Below are 22,307 nucleotides of genomic sequence, written 5' to 3'. Positions count from 1 at the left end.
CTTAGCTGTATGCTGTACAAACTGGACACACAGGACACACAGGAAAGTAGATGGAAATTGCCAATGCAAAGCAAGACAGTCCTTTAAATTTCCTGCTTCACTGAAAAGTCTTCCAAATATCATAGGCCTGCAGGCTGCAGATGATCACCTCATTGCTACAGGGAAGCTTTGGGTGACTGTCCAGGCAGCCAGACATTGCTGTAGTTAGGTAATATCACATCCTTCTGCGGCCTTTGATGGAGTTAATGACTAAGTAATTAGAGTTTCAGTTTTTCTTAGTTATGATAAAAAAGATATAAAACTTTGGACTTCTGAAGATAAAGTAGTATTTTCTCTGAATTTGTGAAATGCAAATAGACTGAATATTATAAATTAAATCTTCCTAGAAAACTCTTTTGGTGTACATAATATTACTATGTTAAACTTTAAAAGGTTTCATTTTTATTTAGATGAAAAGGGGAAATGTTGTGGAATAATATATCTTTTTTAAAATTTAAATTAAAAACAATCTTATTTTGCATAACAATCCAAGTTCCCTCTCCTCCCATCCTCCCATTCCTCCCAACCCCCATCCACCCCCTCTATCTGCTCCCCAGAGAGATTGAGCCCTTCCGTGGGGAAATCATCAATGTCTGTCATATCACTTGGGGCAGGGTCTAGGCACTCTCCCATGCATCTAGGCTGAGAGAGTATCCATCCATAGTGAATGTGCTCCCCAAGTCTGTGCACTATGAATACATACTGGTGTGGAACGATGTTATAGGATGTGTTACATATGGTAAATCTGGGAAACATTTGTTTTATGATGCAAAGATATGTTGGGTTCTTTTATGTTCCTTCACTCTGTGAAGCTGTGTTTATTGGCCTGTCTAAACCATGACTGGTCTAATAAAGAGCTGAACAACCAATAGTTTGGCAGAAAAAATGGGCGGGGCTGGCAGGCAGAGAAAATGAATTGGAGGGAATATGGGAAGAGGGCTCAAGGGAGAAAGGGAAAGGAAACCAGGAGAAGGACACCAGGGACCAGCCCCCAGCTACACAGCCATCCGTAAAGTAAGAAGAAAGGAATACAGGAGAAAGGGAATGGAAAAAACCCAGAGACTAAAGATAGAATAACCAATTAAGAAAAGCAGCTAGAAAGAAGCCACGCTGAGATGGAGAATTTATGACAAACAACGAGATTACTTCTGATTTATTTGGGAATGGTTGGCACACGAAAAGAATAAAGAGCCCAAAGAATGAAATTAAAACAGAGGATTCCTAATTTCTGACCCCTGAATAACTGGCCACTTAAGCCTCCAACTGCATCTGGAGCATTTTAACACGAACCAGAAGGTCTGAGGAGGGCATGTTCACAATCAAGTAGGTCTTCACCTGGTTCAGAATGGGCAGGTGTTGGATCGTGCAAAAATCCTCAGGGAACTTGTCGATCCAGTAGTCCAGGAGGGTACAGATGGTGCTGGCAGAGAGGGACAGACAGCACAGTCGATGGCCTGCTCTTTCCTTTGCCACCCCACCCTGGGAGGGCTCCACGGGTATGAGACCCCAAGGTGGAAGAGATCCTGCCCTTGCGAGGTCCATGTGAGCAGGGAGCTCCACACACCCCTATCTCGGGCTCTGATGGAGCACAGCTGGCCCAGCCCGCACACCACGGGACTGAGACGAGGGTAGAGTCTCCCAGGGGCACTGGAGGCCGCTAGGCTTCCCCATATCCCCACTTGCGAGGTCTTTGCCCAGAAGGCTCTCCTCAGCCTCCCAGTAAGGGTTAGACCTCCGTGTGGTAGTAGACACAAGGACGCTGAGACCCAAGCACCGGCCATCCCTTGCCCTTAGAACCAAAAAGAGCCGGCTCTGGAGAGCCTAGGCAGCACTTGTCTCGGTGCAGAGCCCACTTACTATTTTATTCGTTCATCCTCTTCAGAGTCGGGCCGGAAGGATGGGTATCTAGAGGAGACCAGGAAGGGTGATGTCACCAGGAGAGCCCCAGATACACCACAGAAAAGACACCTGGGGGGCCTGCTCATTCCTGCAGAGGAATGAAACTCCAGAACCAAGAAGTTCAGTCTGCTCTAAGAATGACTAGCTCCCCTGCATACGAGGAGCTGCTTCTCATATGTTTGTACAGTGTGTGGGTGATCACAAACATCTCTATCCAGACACCTCAGCGGACACAGGGTGCCTCCCTCGCATTACCGTCCACGGCTCTCCACTCTGGACGCAGCTCTCTTCGCTACTCCAAAATGGAGTCTAGCCCCCTTCACAATGGGAGGAGTGCTTTGACCAAGGCCTCAGGTAAAACTGGGCCAAGGGTACAGAGCTTCGTCAGCGTTCAGAGGACACCCACACTGGTTAGGCTCTCAGCTGCGGACAGGCCAGTCCCTAGGGCAAAGCCTGGAGGAAGCATTTTCTGACTGCATGCTGTTGGGTCCTGAGGAGACCCTAGACACTCAGTAGGCTCTGAGAAAGGCAGAGCGCTTCCCACAGCCAACAAGAGGATCTGAGGCCTCTGAGCTCGGAGGTGGGCACTCACCGCTTGAACAGCAGGTCCAGCACATGCTGAGTGGTGAGAAACTTTTGGTGTATGCAGTAGAAAACAAAGACAAAGAAGGAGTCTCCACCCTGGATGGACGTCACTAATTGTGCCATCATCTCTTCCATTGAGCCAAACTGGGATGGTCTACGGGACTCCTCCAACATCTTAGGGGCAGACTCCTCCCGGACCTGAGGAGAAATCACACAGACACAGTACTCCGACCTTCTGACTGGTTGTCATCCTTTCAAGCTGTTCCTGAACCTCTTCACTGCCAAAGACCCAGAATGAACCTGGAAGAAACTCTGAGATCTCACAGTGCTCACCTGGACTGTGACGTCCTGGACCTGGATGCCCTGGCTTTCCTGAGTTCCCTGGCTGCCCCGGCTTCTCTGGCCTCCTTGGGTCAAGTTTGTCTCTTTCAGGCCAAATGGCCAGAGGCCTTGGATCCAGGAGCATGCCCGGAGACTCCAGGCACCGCCATGACCTCCACCACTACCTCCTCTTTTGTCTTCCTTGAGGTCTGAGATTCCTTTTCGAGTATTCCCGAGACAGCACGAAAACATCGTGCTTTCTCTCGTGTCTCAAGACAAGTGAGCATGCCGGGCTGTCTCTCAGCAGTTGGCTCGCTGCTTGCAGGGTTCTGCATTGTTGGGTCATCCCTAAGGGTGTGAGGTCACTCCTGGGGTTCCCTGCCTGACTCTCCTCCTCACATGGGGCTCATCCTAGAGTCCCCCAGGGCCCCTCTCTCCTCTCAGGTTCACTACTCGACACCCTTACACACCTGATTCCTGTTCCACGGCTCCCAGGGATGTCTGGTAACAGGCAGCACCTCAGCTTTGCCATTTGAGTCCCTACCATGGACCAGCATCTGTTACCCTAATCCTCACCTCATTCCTAATTGCCCTCGCACACAAAGAACCTTAGCCATGTGGCCTTGATTCTAGGCTGCTTTGTGTGTTTTTTTGTGTTAAATATAATCACCAATCTGATGGAATGTAATAAGGAGAATAAAAGTCCCCAATAAGTGAGGGGGTTACGTGGTCAGAAGCTCAGACCTACAAGCAGTTGCAACAAAAACTGCAGCTACTGCCTTACCTTGAGAAGACAGGGAAGCAGACAGCCTCTTGCCCTAAAGTTCAGTCGAAAACAAACCCCTAGCTCACAATCGCAGGATATGCTCCAGCCGTGGAATCCTAGAACATAGATGTTCCAACTAATTCTACCTAACCAAATGGCAGTTATTGTCTTCACAAGGCCCTTCCTCTCATAATAACCTTGTATAAAAACTTGGTATGCTAAGTAATCTCTGTAACCATGGGAACCCCAGGGACTGAGACTGCGGGCTCTGGACACCCCTTCTTTTTTCTCTTTAAAAGTGCCTTGGGTTTGAGGCTCAGGTCTTCAACATTCCCAACAGTGTTAAGCCCTGGCTAGCTGGTTTTCAAGAAATAAACGAACCTTCTTGTACTTGCATTCAGTGCCGTTAAGCTCCTTGAAGCCTTGAGGTCCACTCCAAGTGGGCACAACATTTGATGCTAAAAAACCTCAATACACCCCCACTTTTTGACTCAGAAAGGCGCCTCAGTGGAAAATTCCCCAAGGTCCCTTCCCCTGGACAGGGAGCAAGGTCTAATTAAAAAGAACATCTGGTCCAGAGTGCTAACGAAGGAAACCAGCAGGCTGTAGAGATAAGTGTAAATCTGACCTTGTGGTTTCTCCAGGGAGGATGAGTTAAGCCTATTGTTTGCCCAGATCTGCACCTGCAGTAGCTCCACTCCTTACAATACTCCTATTACTTTGCTTGCCAAAATTATGTATATAAAAAGAAAGCTGTCCTAGGGCCTGACGCGTTCAGTTAGTCAAGCTGCTGAATCGCCCACAGATGCCTGTGTAAAAAATGAAACCTCTTGCGGTTGCATCCAACTGTCTGGTTATTGAGCTCAGGACGTCACCGGGGTATCAACCTGAAACCCTCTAACTTCGGGTCTTTCAATGTAATGGACCGGTTGTGCCCACGTCTCCCAGAACCTTGACTCCCAAGAACTTTGGATTCGTGAGCAGAGAATGAGTGTTCTGTCTCTTCTGTGTTTGCTCTGTTCTGTTCCATAGAAGGTACTCTCACCTGGACCTGTAGTTCTGGTCTGGTTGTGTACATCTGAGACTCTGCAGAGTCAGGTCAGCCCTTAGTAGATGCATTAGATGGGGTAGACCTGGAGACCTTGGTGGACGTCCCGAGCTCTCACCTGACTGGGATCCAGACAAGGTCTGGATCAACCTGCCACCTGAGAGTGAAAGCACAGTCGAGGACCGTGCTACCCTACAGGGGAGACCCCTCCCATTCGTATTGTGTTCACAATTGTGGACTCTCCCCCCCCCCCCGGGGAAACGCGGGGTCAGGCCATCCGAATCTGAGGGAAACAAGCATACGCCAGTCAGTCTTTTGGTTTCTCTGTCTGTTTCGTTCCTCCTTATGGTATACCTCTCCGTTGCCCTTCCCCTACAGATGACCCCCCAGATGATAACTAACATGGGACAGACACCTTCTTCTCCCTTAGATCTCAGCCTGGCTCACTGGAAGGATGTGAAGGTGAGAGCTCACAAGAACAGCGTTTATGTCCACAGGGACAAATGGACTCATTCTGTACAGCAAAACGGCCTGCTTTCAATGTAGGCTGGCCCCCAGAAGGGACTTTCCCCTGACCTCGCTAGTAGGGGAAGATGCTGAGCCCTGCTGAGAAGCCCGTGTCCCAGAATGTGCAGAGGGTGTCGGGATTGATGACACAGAGACCAGTCGGTGGTGCAAAGAAAACTTTAAGAAGGCTTCCAGAAAACTTCAAGAAGCCCCCCAAGAAAAGTTTAAAGGAAGCTTCCCAAGAAAGCTTTGCTTTATCTTACCTTGGTTGGTTATATGCCCCTGACACCAGATTCGTCAGGAGTGGGGTCAGGAAAAGGTGGCTAACCATCGTAAAGATAATAGGGTGTTCCCATGAGGGAGCCATTATCAGGAACATACTGCTCCAGATCAAAGTCAGGATGTTCCAGTGAGCGAGCCCTCATCAGGAACTTACTGCTCTGGTAAACGTTTCTTAAGGGCACCAGATTGTTTTTAGTAAACTTGTTTTTAGTAAACATGTTTACTCTGCAGTTGGTTACAGCTGCCTGCTCCTCCGGCCAAGGTCTGTTGTTCCCACAGGAAGACACTGTCTTCAGACCCGACACGGGGTATCCAGATCAGATACCATACATAGTCACCTGCTGAAGTCTCATACAGGACCGGCTCCCTTGGGTCAAGACTTTTCTCCCTCGCCTCGAACCCATAATACCTTCTGCCCCACATGTGACGGCTGTTACGCCCACAGCCCGATCCTCAGGAACCCAGCATAAAGTCACAAATTCTTCAAGGGGATACAGCTGAGTTCAATATCTTTCCACCTCCCCTCACTCTGTGCCTCACAGGGGCCACCACAGGCACATGCTGCCAGACAACTGGATGTCTGGGAATGGGGGACAGCCAGCACAGGATGGAGACTGGGGAGGTCCTACACAAGCTGCAGAGCCTCAACCACACAGAATGGAACTGTGGCTCTCCCCCTCCACCCCGCTGGACCACGTGACAAAGCAGGTTAAAGGTTCAGGCATTACGCTGGCCTGCCCTGTTACCTGGCAGAATGCACTCAGGCAGCACTCTGGCCAACCCAGAGTTCCTTGAGACCCAATCTGCCTGTAGATACAAAGGCCCCCTTTAAAGGACAGAGCCCTGCTCACATATGCTCACTCTCTTCTCTCTTGTAGACTCTTACCCTCTCGTCTTTCTGTCTGTCCTTCTCTCTATCTTTATACATCTACGTATATGCATACTATATATATACATATATATCATCCTCTCTCATCTTGCTCTCTCTGGCATGTCTGTCTCCCCCCTTTTGGTCTCGCTATAATTAACTGTGGTTAACGTGCTCTCCATGGCTTGTGCTCCATCCATCGCGCTAGTCCTTATTCCATAATTAACACCAGCAGGAAATCAACCTTTCTTCTAAGGGAAGACCCAGTTAGGGCCCCTCAACCCTGGGAGAATCAGGGATCAGGTACTCAGGTAGGCAACGAGTCGGCGAGTGACAAACAGACACAAACACAAGAGAGTGCTGAATCTGAATGTAATTTCTCAAAGCATGCATCAGACTTTTATAATCATTACATGAGGAAGTAAAGAAGTTAATTTTGTACCTATGTCAAAATACATTGAAATCAGCAAAACTGACACATAAGGTACATCATAAGACTGAAAGTTCAAAACAGATAAGATAATTTTGTGTATGTGTCAAAATACATTGGACTCACCAAAATTGGCACATAAAACACATCATGAGACCAAAATTCAAAATAGAAAATCAAATACATAAGAACTGGCTGTAGCCAGACAGTGGCTACAACATGATAGCATCAGCTATGTCTGAAATCAACCTATTCTTAGAATTACTTGCCTTGTCTTATGGTCATATGCCCCAGTTGTAACCCCAATTCTTGTTCCAGAACTTAACCAACCATTGGCCTGCCTTTTTGAACTTTTGACTATATTATTTGGTTGTGCCTTGGATAATAGACCAAGGAGGTAGCAAGCATTTCCATGAAATTCAAGGTGTATTACAGCACATGATCTTGTCCTATTATCTTCTTTATCATAAATTCCAGCAGCCGTTATCCTAAGCTTTTGAGAAAATTCCCGGTTTAATGGAGGAGCCCAACATTGGCCCCTGGTTTTGTGAGTTCTGTTTCTGGCAAGGAAGTTGGAACATCAGTGGTGGCCAGAGGAGGAAGATCCGATTTTACTGGATCTTCGATCAGACTGGACCCTTGAGGCATGCTTATTCCTCCAAAAGAAATTAATACCAAAACAGATAAGGTACAGAAACATCCACCGGTTATTGCTAGAACAAATCTGGAACACATCCATGATATGGGATGCCAGGGAACTTCCAGGAGACCAGTTTCCATGAAACTTTTGCCTCAGGCCTGCGACCAAGTTTTTAGGATTGTCATGCAGACACCCCTGGAGTGGGTGTGGCCCCTTGGCCCTTGGCCACAAGTGGCCTGTAAAACTGGACATCCCAAAACGCCCCTTATTCAGACAACCCCCGAGACTTAATTAATCTTCTAGAAACCATCCTTTTCACTCAGCAGCCTAGCTGGGACGACTGCCAGCAGCTTCTTAAGATTCTTTTTATCAGAGAGGAGAGAAATAGGATCTTGGAGGCTGCCTGGAAATTGGTTCCAGGACCAACAGGGGATCCCACCGATGACCCAGCCATCATAGACACTGGCATTCCAACCACACGCCCAACCTGGGATTATAACACGGGACAAGGTAAGTAGCATCTCGTGGTCTATCACCGGACTCTGTTAATGGGTCTCAAGGCTGCAGCCAGAAGGCCAGCCAACATGTCTAAGGTCTATGATGTCAGACAGTGGCCGGGAGGAAAGCCTAGCTGCATATTTAGAATGACTGATTATAGGAGGCCTTCCGCAGGTACACATCCTGTGATCCTGAGGCAAGGGAGAAGGAGACAACTGTGATGTTTGCCTTTATCAATCAAACAGTGCCTGATATTAAGAGAAAGTTACACTCTACAGAAAGGTTAGGAGAAAAGTGCCTTAGGGATTTAGTGGCAGTGGCTGAGAAGGTTTACACCAGGCAGAGGACAAGGAGCTTAAAAAGGAAGAGACAGGAAGACAGCCTGACTAAGATCCTACACTGGCAGCAGGCCTGCCACCAGAAAGAACTGAAAGAAATCCTCCTGGATACGGGTGCGAGAAAGCCATCTGGAGAGGACACCTTCTCAACCAGGCCCAGACAATAAGGAGGACAAAAGGTAGGCGAAACGCCATGTGCATACTGTAAAGGGGAAAGACACTGAGTAAGAGACAGCCCCAAAAGAAAAAAGGAACCACACTGGGTGGCTGAAGCCTTCCCAGCTGTCCTCTATGTGGACGATAGTGACTGGGAGTAACCGGGTCAATGCCCCTCCCTGAGCCCAGGCTAACCCTTCAAGTGGAGGGAAGAGAATTACCTTTATGGCAGACACGGGGGCTGAAAATTCAGTCCTCCTAAGTGCAAATGGACCCATGACAAATAAGACAACACGAGTGCAGGGCCCCACCAGCTGCAGGCCCTACCAATGGTCTACCCAAAAATCTGTGAATGTAGGCACAGGACGGGTAACCCACTCTTTCCTAGTAATACCTGAATGTCCATATCCTTTATGGGGTGAGACCTCTTGTCTAAAATGAGGGCACAGATTATAGTTTCAGAACACAGGGCTGAGCTCAGGAATGCAGATGGGACTGCAATACAGGTGTTCCTGATTACTCCCCTGGCAGACAGACACGGGCTCTTTCAGAACATGCAAAAGGGCCAAACCAAAGGATGTCAGAATGGCTAGCCACATACCCACAAGCCTGGGCAGAGGAGTGAGGATTGGGACTGGAAAACACCGGCCACAGATCCTGGTGGAACTAAAAGCTGGCACAAAACCTGAAAACAAACTCCAGTATTTTATGCCCTTGGAGGCAATGCAGGGGATCCCCCCAACATCCACTGCCTGTTGGATCAGGGAATCTTGAGGCCTGTCCAGTCTGCCTGGAACACACCCCTCCTACCACTCAAAAAGCCTCATACGAATGACTATCTGCCAGACCAGGACTTGTGAGAAGTTAACCAGTCAGTGGCTGACATCCACACAACTGTGCCTAATCCATATTAGGCTAACCTCTAACACCCCTGAACAAAACTGGTACACAGAACTCAACCTAAAGGATGCCTTTTTCAGTCTGGCTTTAGCCCACAGAGCCAGCCATACATCGCCTTTCAATGACGGGATCCTGAAGCAGGAATTAACGGGCAGCTGACTTGGACCAGGCTGCCCCAGGGGTTTAAAAACTCCCCGACCGTCTTCCACAAACCCTACATGAAGACCTCTACAACTTCCAGGTAGGTAACCCAAACTCACGTTATGACAGTACACGAGTGATTTACTAATAGGGCTGCTGAATGAGAAAGCTGCCTCGCTGGAACTGAGGATCTCCTATACGCCAAGGGGGTTGTGTTATCAAGCCTCAGCCAAGAAGGCCCAGATCTGCCAAAAACAGGTAACCAACTTGGGCTATATTCTGAGGGATGGGAAGCAATGTCTCTCAGATGCCTGCAAGGAAACTGTGCTAAAAGTTCCAACACCAGGCTCCCCATAAACAAGTAAGAGAATTCCTGGGGACGGCTGGCTTTTGCCTCCTATGGATCCCCAGGTTTGCATATAAGCCAAACCCTTATATGAGATCACTAACTAAACCAAGGACTTTCACAGGACTGAAACACACCAAAATGCTTTCAAAAACTAAATGGATGCTTCCTAGAAGCCCCAGCCTTAAGCCTGCCAGTTGTGACTAAGCCCTTCACTCTGTTCGTAGACGAACACAAGGGGCTGCAAAAGGGGTCTTGACTCAAAACTTGGGTCCTTGGAAGCACCCAGTAGCCTACTTGTCAAGACAACTAGGCCCTGTGGCGGCCGGCTGGCTACCCTGCCTGTCCATGATCGCTGCAACCTCTCTTCTCGTAAAAGATGCAGATAAAGATAAACCTTCTTGCTGATGTGTACTCTCCTTGTCGCCTCTACTGGACCTGAGGCTGCTGCCTCCCCCACAAACCATACCGAGTCACCTGTATTATCACAGACATGAGAGGGACATCATCCTGGCCCTGGTAACAGAAACCCAGCCCCGGTAGACCTGTTAGCCCGCTTTTGACATAGCCCTGTGCACAATGGCCAGAACATCTTGGATTTTGTTGTGGAATACAATGGAAGGGAAAAAAATCATGAGGCTACTAATTTGAGGTCTGTCATGGATCCCCTCCCCATAAACACTGCCGGGGAAGATTTGGATTACTATTGCAAAAATTGGGATTGGGAGAGGAAGGGCACAACAGACAAGATCAGGCATAGAGGACTTATCGTAGTCACCTATGCCTACAGGGAAACTGCCTGCGCCCAGAGATAAGGAGAGAATGACTTTCTTATAGGAGAGACTTTCCATGATGTAACCCGATTAAAATCTCCATCACCGACGAACACAAATGAGATAAACATTGGGGAAAAAATATGTCTGAGGACTCAAGCTAAACCTGGGTCTGGACTCCTGGGCCCTAAACATCCTAGGTGTCAGGTTTGACATACAAGTCATTCATGAGTCCCTAACCCAGGCTCCCCAAAGTGTCCCATCAATTAGGCCAACCTTAACCCCATGGACAAAACCCAGACCAAAGCCTACCAAGACTGTCACTGCCACGAAAGTTAAAACTGCTACAACACTGGAGTCCTGACCAGCCACCCTCCCAGAGAGAGACACTGAGAACCCTATTAAAGCTCCACTAGCACACTTATCTGTGCCTCAACACTACTAGACCAGATGGGACAAGATCCTCCTGGCTCGGCTAGAATTTTAAACCCCCTTACTATGAGGGAATGGCAATGGCTGCATCTTATGCGATACAGGCTGATGATAAAACTTCCACTGGGAAGAAACGATCTCTATGACTCTCCAACAGGTCACAGGCAAAGGGGCCTGCTTAGGGCAAGTGCTGCTTAATCAAAACGGCTAAACTAGCACTACCCTCCTAGTTTCCCCGCCATCCACCTATATGGTCCCTCTTAATGACACTTTCTGGGCCTGCTCCACAGGCCTATCTGCTTGCATTCTCAGAGAAGTGCTGAATGCAGCTGGGAAGTTTTGTGTTCAGCTACACCTCCTACCCAGAATGATTTACCACAGTGAGGAGGACATCGTCTGAAGAGTACAAATCCCCTGGTCACCTACCCAAAAGAAGCAAAAGAGGCACAAGCTAATTACAGTCCTAACATCTCTTTTTTAGTTGGGGCTGGAGTGGCTATAGGAATAGGGACAGGCACTGCTGCCCGTGTCCAACAGGATCACCACTATCCCACCCTAAGTGCAAGTCTAGATAAGGATTTACAAAAGGTTGAGGACTCAGTCCCCTGCCTAGAGGATTCTCTCAGCTCACTGGATGAAGTAGCCCTACCAAAGCATATGGGGTTAGATCTGCTATTTCTAAAACAAGGGGGATTATGTACAGCCTTGGGGGGAAGAATGTTGCTTCTATGGAAACCACTCCGGTGTCATAACAGACACTATGGCAAAGATTAGAGAAGGTCTCGAAACACCTAAGAAAGAGAGAGAAGCCAAACAGGGATGATACGAATCCTGATTTAACAGTTCCTCCAGGGAAACCACCCTGGTTTCTGTCCTCACCGGACCTCTCCTGATGCTATTAGCCCTGAGTTGGGCCTTGCCCACTAACAGACCACTGCAGTAGTAGTCTGTTGAGCATATGATATAAAGAACACAGACTTACCAAGCTCTGCCCCAGCACCCACCTGAGGTCTTCCAGCTATCCACTAGAGCCTCATGATTGAGTCTCTACAGCACCATAACACACAGGGAAATGAAACAAAATAAGGAGATTAAAAACCCCAACTAAGGGAGGGGGTTAGGTGATCAGAAGCTCAGAACCATAATCAGCTGCAACAACGTCTGCAGCTACTCCCTTAGACCAAGAAGATTGGCAACCAGACAGCCTCTTGCCCTATCGTTTGGTCATAAAACTAGTCCCTAGACCACAATCCCAGGATGTGCTTTGGTCTAGGAATCCCAGACCACAGATGTCCAATTAATTTTGCCTAAGCAAACAGCAGATATTGTCTTCTCAAAGCCCTTTGTCTCATGATAACCTTGTATAGAAAATTTGGTGTGCTAAGTAATCTCTGTAACCATACAAACCCTACTGAGACATAGAGTCTTAGGACTCCTCTGCCCCTATCTCAAGGCCCTTGGCCTCCTGACAACCTTATATAGAAACTTGGTATGCTAAATAATCTCTGTAACAGTGGGAAACCTGTAGACTAGCAGCCTAGTCTTTACTTTTTTTCTCTAAAAACAGCCTTGCATTAAGCGAGGGAGTACTGGCATACTCACACATACTTGCAACCCCAGCATTCTGGAGGCACAGTCAGAACTGTTGAGTTCAAGACAAGCCTGGAATACAAGATCTGCATACAAGTCAGCATCCAAAGTCAGACAAACACTCTGAAACACAAACAAAGTGCCTTGCATGTACAACTAAAGGAAACAAATCTGCAGAGTTAAGCCACACATAGCTAGATATTCAGGAATAACCAAACATTCTTGTACTTGCATGCAGTGTCTTTAAGACCTTGTAGACTTGAGGTGCACTCCCAGGGACTACAACACAATCCTTTCGAGGTGCTGGGAATTCACAAGCACATTACCTTGCAGATTTTTTATCAACTTTTCAAATTTCTTAGCGATTTTTTTTGGTTTTTACGAGACATGGTTTCTCTGTATTGTTTCAGAGGCTATCAGTCCAGCATGGCCTCGAACTCACAGAGATCCGCCTGCCTCTGCCTCCCGAATGCTGGGATTAAAGGTTTGTGCCACCACCGCCCAGCTTCTTTCCGATTTTTATTTGAATGTTTAAATAGGGATTATTTGTATAGCCCTGGCTGTGTTGGAACTCATTCTGTCGACGAACTGGTCTTGAACTCAGAACGATCCATCTGCTTCTGCCTCCTGATTACTGGGTACTAAAGGTGGCCTCCAACTCCTGGCCCCAGAGCAGGGCAATTGTAGAGTGAACTAAAACCCTGTGATCCGTCGACATAGAGGGCCAATGCAGAGCTCCCCCTCCCTTTACTCCTCTTGGCTATGTTTCCACAGCTTCTGTGACAGGCCCTTGCAACTCTAGGCACCTAGGCACCTGTGGCTGATGTCACCTCCTCTGTGCCGAATGTGTGCCAGCAAGGGAAGCAGTGCAGGGAGAGACACTGGAGAGAGATCCAGACCCAAGGCATGGAGCCTTCAGCAGCCCCCCCCCCCTTTCCTTCCTTCCCAATGGCTGCTGAGCCTCACCACTGCCCTCTGTAGGAGGAAAAGCACACAGCCAGTGACAATACCAGTAGAAGAGTCAGTCACCTTCAGGGCAATGCAATTATTAGTATTATTGTTGTTGTTGTTTTCGTTGTTTTGGTGTCTGGTCATTTTATTCATCCTTTTGTTTCATTTCTTTTGCATCTCAACTACAGTTTCTCCTCTCTCCTCTCTCCTCATGCCTCCCCACGACCCCCCAAGCTCAATTCTACCACCACCCCCCACATCCTCTCCTCAGAAAGGGTAAGTGTGGACATGGCCCTGGGCTCAGAGCAAGCAGGGATCTCGTGACATTAGAGTTGGTCCTCATCGGCCCCTGAAACTTTGCTGCTACCCAGCTACAGGAGCCTGCAACGCAAGGAGAAACCCCTTGGAGGGACACCTGGTCGCCTGACCTCTAAGCACATGACCTGGCCGTCAGGACCCCAGCCAATGGCAGCCAGCCACAGCTATGCGGACTTGTTGCACCACTCCCAGGCATTCGGCTGGCCTCTGTCAAGGCCGGGGCTTTTATCTGCCTTTCTCCAGGATGGTCTGTCTCCACGTAGCCTCTCCCACCTAGCCGATCCCCTAGGCCCAGTACATGCATGCAGAGTGGACGTCATATCCACGATTCAGACAATGAAACACAAACAAGAGCAATTTATTCAAACCAATCCTCGGACTAAACTAACACAACATTGAACAGAGTCAAAAGGCTGCTAGCCAGGGCAGGGTGAGTCTGGCTGTGGGGCAGGCAAGGCTGCTGGGTTGCAATCGGGGAGTCGTTCTGTGGGGAAACAGCAGAAGCTGTGCCGTCTGCAGGGCAGATACATGCAGACGACCAGAGGAGGAGGAAGGGGTGGCCGGGCCGTTCCCTGGGGAGGCAGACCACTGCGGCCCAAGCAAGATGTAGAATGTGGTACCGCCTCTGCCCTCACGGCCAACAGCGACAGCTTCAGTGGGTGGCGATGAGCCCGCTGCTGCCGCCACATGTGGCTCCAGCTGCACACGGGTCACAGAACCTTGTGTCGGTTGTGTGCTCTCCGGCTCCAGTGCACAGGCTGCTTCTGGCTCCAGAGTAGCCGTCGCCATTGCTGGTCAACACACTGGGAGCACTGGATCTGCGGAGGCGCCGCTGCCCGGGCCTAAGATTGCACACAGGTGTGTTGCTCAAGCCGGCGTCTCTAGGAGGGGACGTGGCCGTGGACCTACAGGAGGAGACGACGTGCCTAGAATGAGCCATTCCCGACACAGAGGAGACCATGTCTGCCCGGAGTCCCAGACAGAATCTATCCTCAGAAAGGACTTGTGCCCGGCTTAGAGTCCATCGGTAGCTCCTGCACAGAGGAAGCTCTCAGAGGATCCCCACAGCACTCCAGGTCCTGAACCCGGCTCCCAGGCTCTCAAGCACCTACCCTGAGGCTTCCTCATCGCTGGCCCCTGAATTGCTGGCCACTTGTGACAGCAAATTTTCCTGGAGAGACTGGACACGCACCAGAAGGTCTGAGGAGGGCATGTTCACGCTCAAGTAATCCTTCACCCGCTTCAGAATGGGCAGGTGTTCGATCCTGCAAAACTCCTCAGGGAACTTGTCGATCCAGTAGTCCAGGAGGGAACAGATGGTGCTGGCAGAAAGGGACAGACAGCCCAGTCGGTGGCCTGCTCTTTCCTTTGCCAGCCCTCCGAGGGAGAGCTCTGCGGGTGTGAGACCGACCGCAAGGTGGAAGAGATCCTGCCCTTGCGAGGTCTGTGTGAGCAGGGAGCTCCACACACCTCTATCTCGGGCTCTGATGCAGCACAGCTGACCCAGCCGGCACACCACGGACTGAGACGAGGGTAGAGTCTCCCAGGGGCACTGGAGGCCCTAGGCTTCCCCATATCCCCACTTTCGAGGACCCTGCCCGGAAGGTTCTCCTCAGCCTCCAGGCAAGGCTTAGACCTCCATATGGTAGTAGACCCGAAGATGCTGAGACCCAAGCATCGGCCATCCCTTGCCCTTAGAACCCAATTGAGCCGGCTCTGGAGAGCCTAGGCGGCACTTGTCTCGTTCCAGAGCCCACTTACTATTTTACTCGTTCATCCTCTTCAGAGTCGGCCTGGAAGGATGTGTATCTAGAGGAGACCAGGAAGGGTGATGTCACCAGGAGAGCCCCAGGTATACCACAGAAAAGACACCTGGGGGGCCTGCGCATTTCTGCAGAGGAATCAAACTCCAGAGCCTAGAAGTTCTGTCTGCTCTAAGAATGACTGGCTCCCCTGCATACGAGGAGCTGCTTCTCATATGTTTGTGCAGTGGATGGATGATCACAAACATCTCTATCCAGACACCTCAGCGGACACAGGGTGCCTCCCTCGCATTACCGTCCACGGCTCTCCACTCTGGACGCAGCTCTCTTCGCCACTCCAAAATGGAGTCTAGGACCCCCTTCACAATGGGAGGAGTGCTTTGACCAAGGCCTCAGGTAAAACTGGGCCAAGGGTACAGAGCTTCGTCAGCGTTCAGAGGACACCCACACTGGTTAGGCTCTCAGCTGCTGACAGGCCAGTCCCTAGGGCAAAGCCTGGAGGAAGCATTTTCTGACTGCATGCTGTTGGGTCCTGAGGAGACCCTAGACACTCAGTAGGCTCTGAGAAAGGCAGAGCGCTTCCCACAGCCAACAAGAGGATCTGAGGCCTCTGAGCTCGGAGGTGGGCACTCACCGCCTGAACAGCAGGTCCAGCACCTGCTGAGTGGTGAGAAACTTTTGGTGTATGCAGTAGAAGACAAACACAAAGAAGGAGTCTCCACCCTGCAGGGACATCACCAGGAGGGCCGACATCTGTTCCAGGGGCCCGAAATGGGGCATTCTAGGGGACTCGTTCAGCTCCTCAGGGGCAGACTCCACCCCGACCTGAGGAGAGATCAAGGTGCATGGTTCAGACAGGCACAGGACTGCGACCTTCTGACTGGTTGTCATCGTTGCAGCTGTTCCTGAACCTCCTCACTGCCAAAGACCCAGAATGAACCTGGGCGAAACTCTGAGATCAAACAGTGCTCACCTGGTCCGTGTCGCCCTGGACCTGGATGCCCTGGCACACCTGGCTCCTGTGGCTTCCCTGGCTGCCCAGGTTGCCCTGGGTTCCCTGTGTGCCATGCCTGCCCTGATTTTCCTGGCTTCCCTGGCTTCCCAGGCTGCCCTGACTTTCCTGGCTGCCCTCGCTTTGCTGTCTTCCCTGGTGTCCTTGCATTCCCAGGCTTCCCTGGTTGCCCTGGTTGCCCTGGTTGCCTTGGCTGCCCTGGCTGCCCTGGCTGCCCTCACTTCCGTGGCTTCCCTGGCTGACCAGGATGGCTTGGCTTCCCTCGTTGCCCTGGCTGCCTTGATTTCCCTGGCTTCCCAGGCTGCCCTGGCTAACTTGGCAGTCCTGGCTGCTCTGGCTTTCCTGGCTGCCCTGGCTTTCCTGGCTGCCCTGGCTTGCCTGGTTGCCCTGGTTTCCCTGGCGGCCCTGGCTTCCCTGACTGCCCTGGCTGCCCTGGCTGCCATGGCTTCCCCTGGCTGCCCTGGCTGCCCTGGCTCAAGTTTGTCCCTCTCCGGCCAAATGGCCAGAGGCCGTGGAGCCAGGAGCGTGCCCGGCGTCTCCAGGCACCACTACGGCCTCCCCTTTCTTCCTTCTTGCAGTCTGAGCCTCTTTCGCGAGTATTCCCGAGACAGGACGAAAACATTGTGCTTTCTCTCGTGTCTCAAGACAAGTGAGCCTGCCGGGCTGTCTCTCAGCAGTTGGCTCGCTGCTTGCAGGGTTCTGCATTGTTGGGTCATCACTAAGGGTGTGAGGTCACAACTGGGGTCCCCTGTCAGACTCTCCTCCTCACATGGGGCTCATCCTAGAGTCCCCCCGGGCCTCTCCCTCCTCCCAGCTGCACTACTGGATACCCTTACACACGTGCTTCCCGATCCACGGCTCACGGGGATGTCTGGGAACAGGCAGCACCTCAGCTTTGCCACCTGAGTCCCTACCTTGGACCAGCATGTGCACCCTAGTCCTCAACTCACTCCTATTGCCCTCGCACACCGTGAACCCCAGCCATGTGGCCTTGAGTCCTCGCTACTGTGCGTGTGTTTTGTGTTAAACATGAGCACCAATTATCTCTGTGTGTTGGGACTTCACAGGGAAGGACACGTTGAAACTTTATTTTTCAAGTTTTCAAAATCTTTAATGATTGTGATTTGATTTTTGAGACAAGGTTTCTTTGTATAGCCCTGGCTGTGCTGGAACTCAATCTGTCGACGAGACTGGTCTTGAACTCAGAACGATCCATCTGCTTCTGCCTCCTGATTACTGGGTACTAAAGGAGACCTCCACCCCCGGGGCCCAGAGCAGGGCAATTGTAGAGTGAACTAAAACCCTGTGATCCGTCGACATAGAAGGCCATCGCAGGGCTCCTCCTCCCTTTACTGCTCTTGGCTACGTTTCCACGGCTTCTGTGACAGGCCCGTGCAACTCTAGGCACCTAGGCACCTGTGGCTCTGTCACCTCCTCTATGCCGAATGTGTGCCAGCAAGGGAAGCAGTGCAGGGAGAGACACTGGAGAGAGATCCAGACCCAAGGCCTGGAGCCTTCAGCAGCCCCCCCCCTTTCCTTCCTTCCCAATGGCTGCTGAGCCTCACCACTGCCCTCTGTAGGAGGAAAAGCACACAGCCAGTGACAATACCAGTAGAAGAGTCAGTCACCTTCAGGGCAATGCAATTATTAGTATTATTGTTGTTGTTGTTTTCGTTGTTTTGGTGTCTGGTCATTTTATTCATCCTTTTGTTTCATTTCTTTTGCATCTCAACTACAGTTTCTCCTCTCTCCTCTCTCCTCATGCCTCCCCACGACCCCCAAGCTCAATTCTACCACCACCCCCCACATCCTCTCCTCAGAAAGGGTAAGTGTGGACATGGCCCTGGGCTCAGAGCAAGCAGGGATCTCGTGACATTAGAGTTGGTCCTCATCGGCCCCTGAAACTTTGCTGCTACCCAGCTACAGGAGCCTGCAACGCAAGGAGAAACCCCTTGGAGGGACACCTGGTCGCCTGACCTCTAAGCACATGACCTGGCCGTCAGGACCCCAGCCAATGGCAGCCAGCCACAGCTATGCGGACTTGTTGCACCACTCCCAGGCATTCGGCTGGCCTCTGTCAAGGCCGGGGCTTTTATCTGCCTTTCTCCAGGATGGTCTGTCTCCACGTAGCCTCTCCCACGTAGCCGTTCCCCTAGGCCCAGTACATGCATGCAGAGTGGACGTCATATCCACGATTCAGACAATGAAACACAAACAAGAGCAATTTATTCAAACCAATCCTCGGACTAAACTAACACAACATTGATCAGAGTCAAAAGGCTGCTAGCCAGGGCAGGGTGAGTCTGGCTGTGGGGCTGGCAAGGCTGCTGGGTTGCAATCGGGGAGTCGTTCTGTGGGGAAACAGCAGAAGCTGTGCCGTCTGCAGGGCAGATACATGCAGACGACCAGAGGAGGAGGAAGGGGTGGCCGGGCCGTTCCCTGGGGAGGCAGACCACTGCGGCCCAAGCAAGATGTTGAATGTGGTACCGCCTCTGCCCTCACGGCCAACAGCGACAGCTTCAGTGGGTGGCGATGAGCCCGCTGCTGCCGCCACATGTGGCTCCAGCTGCACACGGGTCACAGAACCTTGTGTCGGTTTTGTGCTCTCCGGCTCCAGTGCACAGGCTGCTTCTGGCTCCAGAGTAGCCGTCGCCATTGCTGGTCAACACACTGGGAGCACTGGATCTGCGGAGGCGCCGCTGCCCGGGCCTAAGATTGCACACAGGTGTGTTGCTCAAGCCGGCGTCTCTAGGAGGGGACGTGGCCGTGGACCTACAGGAGGAGACGACGTGCCTAGAATGAGCCATTCCCGACAGAGAGGAGACCATGTCTGCCCGGAGTCCCAGACAGAATCTATCCTCAGAAAGGACTTGTGCCCGGCTTAGAGTCCATCGGTAGCTCCTGCACAGAGGAAGCTCTCAGAGGATCCCCACAGCACTCCAGGTCCTGAACCCTGCTCCCAGGCTCTCAAGCACCTACCCTGAGGCTTCCTCATCGCTGGCCCCTGAATCGCTGGCCACTTGTGACAGCAAATTTTCCTGGAGAGACTGGACACGCACCAGAAGGTCTGAGGAGGGCATGTTCACGCTCAAGTAATCCTTCACCCGCTTCAGAATGGGCAGGTGTTCGATCCTGCAAAACTCCTCAGGGAACTTGTCGATCCAGTAGTCCAGGAGGGAACAGATGGTGCTGGCAGAAAGGGACAGACAGCCCAGTCGGTGGCCTGCTCTTTCCTTTGCCAGCCCTCCGAGGGAGAGCTCTGCGGGTGTGAGACCGACCGCAAGGTGGAAGAGATCCTGCCCTTGCGAGGTCTGTGTGAGCAGGGAGCTCCACACACCTCTATCTCGGGCTCTGATGCAGCACAGCTGACCCAGCCGGCACACCACGGACTGAGACGAGGGTAGAGTCTCCCAGGGGCACTGGAGGCCCTAGGCTTCCCCATATCCCCACTTTCGAGGACCCTGCCCGGAAGGTTCTCCTCAGCCTCCAGGCAAGGCTTAGACCTCCATATGGTAGTAGACCCGAAGATGCTGAGACCCAAGCATCGGCCATCCCTTGCCCTTAGAACCCAATTGAGCCGGCTCTGGAGAGCCTAGGCGGCACTTGTCTCGTTCCAGAGCCCACTTACTATTTTACTCGTTCATCCTCTTCAGAGTCGGCCTGGAAGGATGTGTATCTAGAGGAGACCAGGAAGGGTGATGTCACCAGGAGAGCCCCAGGTATACCACAGAAAAGACACCTGGGGGGCCTGCGCATTTCTGCAGAGGAATCAAACTCCAGAGCCTAGAAGTTCTGTCTGCTCTAAGAATGACTGGCTCCCCTGCATACAAGGAGCTGCTTCTCATATGTTTGTGCAGTGGGTGGGTGATCACAAACATCTCTATCCAGACACCTCAGCGGACACAGGGTGCCTCCCTCGCATTACCGTCCACGGCTCTCCACTCTGGACGCAGCTCTCTTCGCCACTCCAAAATGGAGTCTAGGACCCCCTTCACAATGGGAGGAGTGCTTTGACCAAGGCCTCAGGTAAAACTGGGCCAAGGGTACAGAGCTTCGTCAGCGTTCAGAGGACACCCACACTGGTTAGGCTCTCAGCTGCGGACAGGCCAGTCCCTAGGGCAAAGCCTGGAGGAAGCATTTTCTGACTGCATGCTGTTGGGTCCTGAGGAGACCCTAGACACTCAGTAGGCTCTGAGAAAGGCAGAGCGCTTCCCACAGCCAACAAGAGGATCTGAGGCCTCTGAGCTCGGAGGTGGGCACTCACCGCCTGAACAGCAGGTCCAGCACATGCTGAGTGGTGAGAAACTTTTGGTGTATGCAGTAGAAGACAAACACAAAGAAGGAGTCTCCACCCTGCAGGGACGTCACCAGGAGGGCCGACATCTGTTCCAGGGGCCCGAAATGGGGCATTCTAGGGGACTCGTTCAGCTCCTCAGGGGCAGACTCCACCCCGACCTGAGGAGAGATCAAGGTGCATGGTTCAGACAGGCACAGGACTGCGACCTTCTGACTGGTTGTCATCGTTGCAGCTGTTCCTGAACCTCCTCACTGCCAAAGACCCAGAATGAACCTGGGCGAAACTCTGAGATCAAACAGTGCTCACCTGGTCCGTGTCGCCCTGGACCTGGATGCCCTGGCACACCTGGCTCCTGTGGCTTCCCTGGCTGCCCAGGCTGCCCTGGGTTCCCTGGTTGCCATGCCTGCCCTGATTTTCCTGGCTTCCCAGGCTTCCCTGGCTGCCCTGGCTTTCCTGGCTGCCCTCGCTTTGCTGTCTTCCCTGGTGTCCCTGCATTCCCAGGCTTCCCTGGTTGCCCTGGTTGCCCTGGTTGCCTTGGCTGCCCTGGCTGCCCTGGCTGCCCTCACTTCCGTGGCTTCCCTGGCTGACCAGGATGGCTTGGCTTCCCTCGTTGCCCTGGCTGCCTTGATTTCCCTGGCTTCCCAGGCTGCCCTGGCTAACTTGGCAGTCCTGGCTGCTCTGGCTTTCCTGGCTGCCCTGGCTTTCCTGGCTGCCCTGGCTTGCCTGGTTGCCCTGGTTTCCCTGGCGGCCCTGGCTTCCCTGACTGCCCTGGCTGCCCTGGCTGCCATGGCTGCCCTGGCTGCCCTGGCTCAAGTTTGTCCCTCTCCGGCCAAATGGCCAGAGGCCGTGGAGCCAGGAGCGTGCCCGTCGTCTCCAGGCACCACTACGGCCTCCCCTTTCTTCCTTCTTGCGGTCTGAGCCTCTTTCGCGAGTATTCCCAAGACAGGACGAAAACATTGTGCTTTCTCTTGTGTCTCAAGACAAGTGAGCCTGCTGGGCTGTCTCTCAGCAGTTGGCTCACTGCTTGCAGGGTTCTGCATTGTTGGGTCATCACTAAGGGTGTGAGGTCACTACTGGGGTCCCCTGTCAGACTCTCCTCCTCACATGGGGCTCATCCTAGAGTCCCCCCGGGCCTCTCCCTCCTCCCAGCTGCACTAATCGACACACTTACACACGTGCTTCCCGATCCACGGCTCACGGGGATGTCTGGGAACAGGCAGCACCTCAGCTTTGCCACCTGAGTCCCAACCTTGGACCAGCATGTGCACCCTAATCCTCAACTCACTCCTATTGCCCTCGCACACCGTGAACCCCAGCCATGTGGCCTTGAGTCCTTGCTACTGTGCGTGTGTTTTGTGTTAAACATGAGCACCAATCATATCTGTGTGTTGGGACTTCACAGGGAAC

General features: G+C 51.8%; 3 protein-coding genes across 3 annotated transcripts; all 3 read right to left on the bottom strand.

Moving 5' to 3' along the window:
* Positions 1 to 1,162: 1,162 nt before the first annotated feature.
* On the bottom strand, positions 1,163 to 3,156 carry LOC121136403 (ral guanine nucleotide dissociation stimulator-like). Its single transcript, XM_040736794.1, has 4 exons — positions 2,857 to 3,156; positions 2,531 to 2,721; positions 1,897 to 1,944; positions 1,163 to 1,459 (listed from the first exon to the last, which is right to left on the bottom strand). Exons 1-4 carry the CDS (start codon positions 3,094 to 3,096, stop codon positions 1,291 to 1,293), a joined length of 648 nt encoding a protein of 215 aa, XP_040592728.1. The 5' UTR covers positions 3,097 to 3,156; the 3' UTR covers positions 1,163 to 1,290.
* An 11,009-nt stretch (positions 3,157 to 14,165) lies between these two features.
* Positions 14,166 to 16,911, bottom strand: LOC121136407. Its single transcript, XM_040736800.1, has 5 exons — positions 16,565 to 16,911; positions 16,226 to 16,416; positions 15,590 to 15,637; positions 14,941 to 15,150; positions 14,166 to 14,733 (listed from the first exon to the last, which is right to left on the bottom strand). Exons 1-5 carry the CDS (start codon positions 16,751 to 16,753, stop codon positions 14,481 to 14,483), a joined length of 891 nt encoding a protein of 296 aa, XP_040592734.1. The 5' UTR covers positions 16,754 to 16,911; the 3' UTR covers positions 14,166 to 14,480.
* A 1,896-nt stretch (positions 16,912 to 18,807) lies between these two features.
* Positions 18,808 to 21,905, bottom strand: LOC121136406 (glutenin, high molecular weight subunit PW212-like). The gene is made up of 5 exons (XM_040736799.1): positions 21,207 to 21,905; positions 20,868 to 21,058; positions 20,232 to 20,279; positions 19,583 to 19,792; positions 18,808 to 19,375 (listed from the first exon to the last, which is right to left on the bottom strand). Exons 1-5 carry the CDS (start codon positions 21,855 to 21,857, stop codon positions 19,123 to 19,125), a joined length of 1,353 nt encoding a protein of 450 aa, XP_040592733.1. The 5' UTR covers positions 21,858 to 21,905; the 3' UTR covers positions 18,808 to 19,122.
* Between the last annotated feature and the right edge of the window lie 402 nt (positions 21,906 to 22,307).

This window comes from Mesocricetus auratus, unplaced genomic scaffold (assembly GCF_017639785.1).
Source record: "Mesocricetus auratus isolate SY011 unplaced genomic scaffold, BCM_Maur_2.0 Super-Scaffold_100081, whole genome shotgun sequence".
In the NCBI taxonomy this organism is placed as follows: domain Eukaryota; kingdom Metazoa; phylum Chordata; class Mammalia; order Rodentia; family Cricetidae; genus Mesocricetus; species Mesocricetus auratus.
Note: the sequence above shows the minus strand (reverse complement) of the source record. Positions and strands in the feature narration are given on the sequence as shown.